This window comes from Diaphorina citri, unplaced genomic scaffold (assembly GCF_000475195.1).
Source record: "Diaphorina citri unplaced genomic scaffold, Diaci psyllid genome assembly version 1.1 scaffold225, whole genome shotgun sequence".
Lineage (NCBI taxonomy): Eukaryota > Metazoa > Arthropoda > Insecta > Hemiptera > Psyllidae > Diaphorina > Diaphorina citri.
The window spans coordinates 129,403-137,715 of NW_007377662.1; the positions used below are offsets into that span (position 1 = coordinate 129,403).

At 39.4% G+C, this 8,313-nt stretch overlaps 2 protein-coding genes across 2 annotated transcripts in view; both read right to left on the bottom strand.

The window, feature by feature from the left end:
* Positions 1-689, bottom strand: part of LOC103506295 (suppressor protein SRP40-like) — a 6,121-nt gene extending 5,432 nt beyond the window's left edge. Inside the window, exon 1 of the mRNA XM_026821383.1 lies at positions 682-689. Coding sequence (XP_026677184.1) covers positions 682-689 — 8 coding nt within the window. The remainder of the gene's footprint in view (positions 1-681) is intronic.
* A 97-nt stretch (positions 690-786) lies between these two features.
* On the bottom strand, positions 787-2,396 carry LOC103506296 (histone acetyltransferase KAT7-like). The gene is made up of 3 exons (XM_008470679.1): positions 2,325-2,396; positions 1,343-1,606; positions 787-1,017 (listed from the first exon to the last, which is right to left on the bottom strand). Exons 1-3 carry the CDS (start codon positions 2,394-2,396, stop codon positions 787-789), a joined length of 567 nt encoding a protein of 188 aa, XP_008468901.1.
* Positions 2,397-8,313: the final 5,917 nt, after the last annotated feature.

Sequence of the window (8,313 nt, forward strand, 5' to 3'; positions counted from 1 at the left end):
TACTCTGGTTGTTCTTAATTATCATTTTCCTGTTCAGTGCTCACGAAGTCCATCAGAGGACCCCTGGTCTTTTGAAAGAGCCAGAAAAGCTCAAACCCAGTGGTTGCTGTACTCGGGTAATCACCACTGACAATGGCAGAAGAAGAGAACACAGTGGAAACTAGTGATGTACCATCAGAGGTACAACTAAAATTCTTCACCAAACAAGAAAAGTAAGTTTCGACCAATCTAGGAGAATGTAGGGTCACCCAGGTGTATTGTTTTTACAGCAGAATGGGGCAAATCGGTGACCCATTTCTCAGTTTAGTGTTGTACTTTACAGGTGACAATGTACTCTTTTTCAACACTCAGGAAGGCTCCCAGACTAAAGAATCCCGTTAAAGATGAGAGGCATAATACAGGATGGGCATGCTTAGTACATATGTAGTTCCGAGTTTAACATTTGTCGTGATTTTCACACGATTTTTGTTTCCCCCGAATGTCCTGCAGGGAATGGAATATGAGAGCGTCCCCACTTGCGCACGACACGATTTTTTTCCGAACGACAAGTGGAAACAGGCCTTAAAAGTGCCAGCAGCACTTGATACGTCCGACGGTCACCCGTTCAGATGTCCACGCTCGACGTCACTTAACTTCAGTGTTCCTGGTGCATTTGACGTCATTTAGCCACTTGGCACTCACCTCCCCATAATGTGTCAAAATATATAAGACCTTGGTTAGACTGCGGGGGAAAAGGGACTTTTCAGTCCTATCCCAGCAGGATAAACAAGGTATATTCTATTCTATTCACCTGTACACTTCCTCCCCAGGGGGATGTTTCCACACACACTTATTAGCGTGACGGAACAATATGGTCTTGGTTTTCATATACTTGAGGCAAAACTCGCACAGGTATAGCTTGGGAAGACGGGCGTAGTCATCCGGATAAGGACTTTGATACCACACTTCCATCTCGTATTTGCCCATCTGCAGATATTTGGTCCCGCGAGTGTTGGGCAGGGTTTTCAGTTCAGCCTCCTGAGAAAACAAAACCAGGGCGAAATAAAACCTACATCAAAGGCGATATGATTCTCACTGTAACTTTTTTTTTTGAGCAATAATTATGGGTAGGTAAGGAATTTAAGCATTGACAATCTACTCAAATAACACTAGTTAAGTTGGGCTTAGTAAGTAGACATTCAAGGTTAGCTAAGTAGAATGGTACCTATTTAATATAATTATTGAAGTTTAATAGGGTTTTTAGATTAGTTAACGTTTCTGAAAAGACTAATAAAATATGTACGTGTGAAGATAGACTAGACTCTTCACTGTTGGATCAATAGGAAACGCTCATTCAACCTACCAGTTTATCAGCGACCAAGGCCTGGGCTTCCTGGAACAGGCGTACATCATAGAGGGGAATCCCGGAGAAGTCTGCTTGCCGTTTTGGCCCCTCTTCCCCCGGTTCCCTCTTAGGGGACACGGGGCGCGGTGACTTCATAGTGAGGCGGTTCTCTTTGATTCTATCCCGGTAGGCGCGCTGTTCTGCGGTGCTTGATGAAGATTTCAGATGGGTGAGAGCGCGCCTTCTCTCGTCTTCGCGCTTCTTGTGTCTTTCGTGCATTTCCTGAAAAGAGAGGGACGTGAATAATAAAGTAGGTATAAAAAAAAAAAAAAAAAAAAAAAAAAAACCAAATTAAATAAGTAATGCAATGTGACTCATGAGGAAAACACGGGAATTAACTGCTCATTTTATTGTTTCACTGAAATTGATGGAACGAGGCGAGTTCTAACTTAAGGATTCCGTAGTTTTTTAAATTCTATATTTTGTCATAAATAAAATATTTCGCCTAATATGTTTCCAGAGGGCAAAGTGCTCCCACTAAGGTGTTATCGTACCGAAATCGAAGAGAAAATAGGAGAAAACCAGTCATTCCGAGAGCAAAAATTATCTGTTCAGGAGAAAATCCGCCCCGGGCGAGCATCGAACCCGTGGCTTAGCGCTTGAAAGCCAGACGCGCTACCAAGCAAGCTAACTAGGCTGGCAAACGCTCCAATTAGCAGCAGATCTGACGCGGCACCTATACTGTTGGAAAAAGACTGTCAATGATCCGCCAGCATGTATGGTATCTGAGCTGGAATTGTCTACTTAGTGGTGTAGTGGTTAACGCGTTGGACTTCGGATCTGGAGGTTGGTAGTTCGAGCCCAAATCAAGTCACAAAATTTATCTAGGTGAAATAATTTGGGAACGATATTTGTAACAAGCATTTAAGTATGCTCAACACAATTAAAAAAATCTTAAAAGAAAAATAATAATGATAAAAATGTCTAGGATATCGCCTACCTTGCACTGCGAAGGCGTCAGATTGTGATATTTGGGACACGCTTCGATAGTGAAGTGAGTATCATGCGCCATAGCAGTAGTAAAATATCAATAATTATGATTTTCCAATGTGTGGCTTGAGCTGAATTTGTTAGGTATGCAGATACAAAGTAATGCAATATGACTCATGAGGAAAACATGGGAATTAACTGCTCATTTTATTGTTTCACTGAAATTGATGGAACGAGGCGAGTTCCAACTTAAGGATTCCGTAGTTTTTTAAATTCTATATTTTGTCATAAATAAAATATTTCGCCTAATATGTTTCCAGAGGGCAAAGTGCTCAATTGCTCATGATGCTCGAGCAATTGATCTGTAGTTTGTCCTATGTCTGTTTGTTTCGTGATAACTTTCATAGGGTTGCCGGTTGGTCCAATTTTAAAATTTGGCAGAGATATTCAAGGAACACTTTCTTTAAACAAACCAAGCGTGCCGGGAGGGGCGCGAACGCCAAGAGTTCGAAGCGTCACCCGGCCTGGCCTATAACATATGAGAAGCTGACAACAGAAAAATCATCATTCCAAATAAACTACAATTCCACAAACGGACATGACTGTAAAGTGGCTCCTTCTAACCATTTACAAGTTTACAACATGGAAGATGTGACGCTCCTCTCTAATCCTTGCCCTAATCCCTTCAGTCTAACTGACAATAGAAGCGGATAATATTCTCAATAATATCTTTCCATTGGTTACTTTTTCCCCCAGACCTTTCTGTCAAAGATAACATTTTAGTACACGTCTGGATGACATCGGCGCGACGCGGCGTCACGACATTAAGATAAATACATGCAAAGGTCAATCTCAAAAGACAAAAAGATACCCAAAACTCTTCTCAGTTGATGACCAATTACTTGAGAAAAAAGTCTTCCGCCTACTATTGGTCATATAGATTTGACCAACCATTAGAATCAATTGTCCGTTATTGTTAGTCACTAGAATTGCCAAAAGGCCCATCTACATATCTCCGCATTATTTATCTATCTACATGGCGAACTGATACCAATTTAATGCCGAAAGCAATTAATTCGCCATTTTAACAATCAACAACAGCTCTTTTTTTTACTAATTTCTAGACAACATCCTCCATTAAATCGAATAATAATAGCAGTTGGAGGGGAAAGGCGTACAGCTTTTTTTTTTTTCAAAAGCTCATTTTGTCTCCAGACGGACGGGCGGGACAAAGCTTCTCTTGTACATTTTCTTCTTTAAATTTGCTAACGAGAAAAACTCTGACATGAAAAAGAGTCCTTGTCGGGCTTGTTTTACTCCGCTTTTCCGTTGTTTCAACCACCTCTTGAACTCACCAACTGTGTCCTGACGAGGGTACGAATTTACCCTAAAATAGCGAGCAATCAAAGCCGACAGCTACAAGCCAGCCTAGTTAGGTTGGAAGGTGGCGCGTTTAAGGGCTCTGCCACATCTCCCCGCAAATATTATTACCAAGCTTATTTGTTGCCTAAAAAAATATAAAACCCCACAAGAGTCTTTCTTTAAAAATGTTACCAAAGGATTTCGTCTCCCCATTCCAAACTCCAAATATCTCCACTGAAAAAATTATCAGATGATGGGATGCTAATAGGTTGGAATACCTATCTATATCTGTGATTAATATTGGACAGGTATCAAGTGGCAAGTCATCTAACAGGGCGAGAGAGAAAGGAAGAAAGGGAGGGAGATAGAAAGGGGGGAAAAAGTTGACTTTTTAAAACCTATACATATGTAAATACATTATGTTGTATTCATGAAGTATAGAAGATAAAATAAGGAGGCCAAATTATGAAAGAGAGAGAGAGAAGAGAGAGAGAGAGAGAGAGAGAGAGAGAGAGAGAGAGAGAGAGAGAGAGAGAGAGAGAGAGAGAAAGAGAGAGAGTGAGAGATAGGGCGAGAGAGAAGGGAAGAAAGGGAGGGAGATAGAAAGGGGGAAAAAAGTTGACTTTTTAAAACCTATACATATGTAAATACATTATGTTGTATTCATGAAGTATAGATGATACAATAAGGAGGCCAAATTATGAAAGAGAGAAAGAGTGAGAGAGAGAGAAGAAAGAGAGAGAGAAAGAGTGAAATTGAGGAATGAAGGACAGACGAAAAAATGGGTAAAATGAGGAGGAGGAGGAGGAGGAGGAGGAAAAAAATAAGAACAAGAGAAATGAAAAACAAGAATATGAACTCTAGAAAATATTATCTGACAATGGTACTCCTCTACTTAATGAGGAAGTACCAAAACAATTGGAAATAACTAAAAGAGAGAGATTGAGAGAAAACAAGAACAAAAAAAAAAAAAAAAAAATAAGACCAAGAGAAATGAAAAATAAGATAAAAAACTAAACGAAACTACACAAAACTAGGTAGTGTAGGTACAATAGGTACATAATTATATGAACTCTAGATTCTCTAGAAAATATTATCTGACAATGGTACTCCTCTAGTTAATGAGGAAGTACCAAAACAATTGGAAATAACTGAAAGAGAGAGATTGAGAGAGAACAAGAACAAAAAAAAAAAAAAAAAAACTAGAGAAAAAAAGGGGGGACACTTGGAAAGTTTTTTGTTTTTTAATAATCAACCATGACGTTGAAAAGGGAAATATTGAAATTTCGATGAAAAAAAAAAGAAGAAGAAGAAGGGGGTGAAAAAAGATTGGTACCAAAAGTCACTCTTTTATTTAAAGAGAAAGAGAAAGAGAAAGAGAGAGAGAGAGAGAGAGAGAGAGAGAGAGAGAGAGAGAGAGAGAGAGAGAGGAGCGAAATTGAGAGAGAGAACCTCCTCAGCCTCCTCCTATTCAAAACATTTCTTCAGCTCCCTCTTTCCCTCCTTCAGCATCAGAGGGAGAGTACAAAATCTCTTTTCTTCTTCTCCCTTTCTTCCTCCACTCCGGAGGGAAAGAAAACAAAATCCCTTTCCCTCGTCTCCCTTTCTCCCTCAAGAGGGATAGAATATAAAATCAGCCGAAACGACGTTATGCTCCGTCTCCTCCTATTCAAAACATTTCTTCAGCTCCCTCTTTCCCTCCTTCAGCATCAGAGGGAGAGTAAAAAAACTCTTTTCTTCTTCTCCCTTTCTTCCTCCACTCCGGAGCGAAAGAAAACAAAATCCCTTTCCCTCGTCTCCCTTTCTCCCTCAAGAGGGATAGAATATAAAATCAGCCGAAACGACGTTATGCTCCGCCATCATGAATGAAAATTGTTACACTAGTGAAGTGACAAAAGCTGATTGGAAAAGACTGACGAAAAATACCGACCCCGTTTGAACGGGAACATGGCAAAGCAGAAGAAGTGAAGTGACAAAAGTACGCGAGATATTCCGTCACCTCTCTTCTTCCTTTATACGTGATGTTTGACAATAAATATAGGAGTACGTTTTAGACAAAAAAAGGAAAGATCTGAGTACAAAAAAGGGAAAGAGCTAAGTAGATCGTACGTATCTACAAAAGAGTAGAGCTGGTACAGGGAAAAAGGCATTTCCCCTCTTTTCAGATCTAAAGTGTAAAGTATGAGTAAGAGATAAGGAAAAACTCGTGAACTTTCGTACCCTACTGATGTAGGTGCTGTTTGGGGATTCAACTTGAAAACCAAAATGTTAGGACGGTGGACTTTGAAGCTGGAGGTTGGGGTTTCGAGTCCAAGTCAAGTCATGAAATTTAGAGTAGGTGTAACAATTAAGAGGGGAACGACATCTCTTCGATTTCGGGACAAGTTCCCTCAATCAAAACTCTTAAAGACAATTCCCTCAATCAAAGCTCTTAAAGACAATTCCCTCAATCAAAGCTCTTAAAGACAATTCCCTCAATCAAAGCTCTGCTGGTACAGGGAAAAAGGCATTTCCCCTCTTTTGAGATCTAAAGTGTAAAGTAAGAGTAAGAGATAAGGAAAACTCGTGAAATATCGTACCCTACTGATGTACTGTTTGGAGGTTCAGCTTGAAAGCAAAAATGCTCAAGACTCTCGGATTTTTAACCAACCGCAGCGCAGCGGTGGCGTGGTTAGCACGGTGGATTTTGAATCTGGAGGTTGGTGTTTTGAGACCAAACCAAGTCATAAATTTAGCGTAGTGTAACTATTCAGAGGGAAACGACACCTCTTCGAATTCGGGACGATACGTTCTCCCTTGTTACAGTTCTCTCAATCAAACCTCTCCTTATCACATAGAAAGAAAGAAAAAAACAAAACTTAGATTTTGGCCCTGGCCATAATTCAACCTCCGCCCGGGGCACTATGACACCATGCAAGGGACTTACCTTGCTGAAATACCCGACCGTATGGCAGCCTTCGGAATCACATATCGTCATCACATAGAACAGGAACGGCTCTACATCATCGTACAGAGTCTTGTGGTCCAGGAAGAATTTGGCTAGGAGGCAGAGGTTCTGACAGTACGGCTTGAACCGCTTACCGTCCACCTCCCAAACTGAGATCTTGTCTTTCCTGGAGGAGAGAATAGAGAAAAACAATCCCGTTAAAGATGAGAGGCATACTACAGGATGGGCATGCTTAGTACATAGTTCCAAGTTTAACATTTGTCGTGATTTTCACACGAGCGTCCCCACTTGCGCACGACACGATTTTTTTTCCGAACGACAAGTGGAGACAGGCCTTAAAACTGCCAGCAGCACTTGATACGTCCGACGGTCACCCATTCAGATGTCCACGCTCGACGTCGCTTAACTTCAGTGTCGCGGTGCATTTGACGTCATTTAGCCACTTGGCACTCACCTCCCCATAATGTGTCAAAATATATAAGACCTTGGTTAGACTGCGGGGGAAATATTCACCAAATTCTCAATTTTATGAATTTCTGTAGATTTTAGACCAAAATTTTCAAAAAAATTGCCGGCAGCACTGTTCATTCAACTTCTTTCTTTTGTTAAGCATTAAGTAATGTAGGAGATGCATTTTGGTAAAATTTAGAATGAAAGGTTGATTTTTACAAGGTAAAAAATAAAATTTTCATTTTTTACTTTCCTTATCCTATAGGAAGGAAAGTAATGTAATCGGGTCAAATTTTCGATGGTCAGATTTTAGTGCCAAAACACGTTTTGAGGTCCCTAGAGCCTAAATCCAAAGTTTCAGCCATTGGTCCGTGTGTGTGTCTCTGTGTCTGTCTGTCTGTAAACAAAATATCTCGAGAACGGTAAGAGCTAGAGACTTGAAATTTGGTATGTAATGAAGTACCTAACAAATTATTGGTGAACACTTTACCTTCTTTTTTGGGGTCATGTTAATTCCTTGGACTGAATTTGCTCATCAGCAAACCTGTAGACTTGGAGAAACCATAATCAGTCCAGTAAAGTGTTTGATGTGTTGTAAAGAGATTTACGCACACAATTTATTGAAATTTGAATTATTTCAGTAGCTTTATATTTAAATAATCAATTATTCATTATTCTGCAAAGAGTTGGAAAAAATATTACAAATTTGAAAATTTTTAAAAGCGAACAAAATAAGTTTCAAAAAACGCAAAAGTCAAAAACTGGAAAAACCACAAAAGGTACCTTCTAAATTACGGGTTGCAATGGAAATGTTTTCCAGGAGGTAGAATCTCATGGATTATCATTTTTTTTACTCCATTTTTTAAAGAAGTTTGACAAAACGAAGAGATAAGAGAAGGAAAACAAGATAGGAGAAAGCCAGCCGTTCCGAGAACGAATCTTACCTGTTTAGGATAAAATTCACCCCGTTAGAGAATCGAACCTGTGACCTAGCGCTTACAAAAGGCAGGTGGCTTCCAATCTAACTTGGCTGGCCGTATTTTATTTTTATAATAATAATAATAATAATAATAATAATAATAATAATAATAATAATAATAATAATAATAATAATAATAATAATAATAATAATAATAATAGTGCTATTTATTACGCTCACATAGACTGAAAAGTCCCTTTACTCAGCAGGTAGCTACTACTTTATTATTGTTCAAATCTCAAATTACTATATTGAGGATAA

Coding starts and splice junctions, on each gene's coding strand:
- LOC103506296 (XM_008470679.1), bottom strand. CDS start 2,396: ATGGCGCATGATACTCACTTCACTATCGAAGCGTGTCCCAAATATCAC. Junction 1,607..2,324: donor TGACGCCTTCGCAGTGCAAG/GTAGGCGATATC, acceptor CTCTCTTTTCAG/GAAATGCACGAAAGACACAA. Junction 1,018..1,342: donor CCTTGGTCGCTGATAAACTG/GTAGGTTGAATG, acceptor TTGTTTTCTCAG/GAGGCTGAACTGAAAACCCT.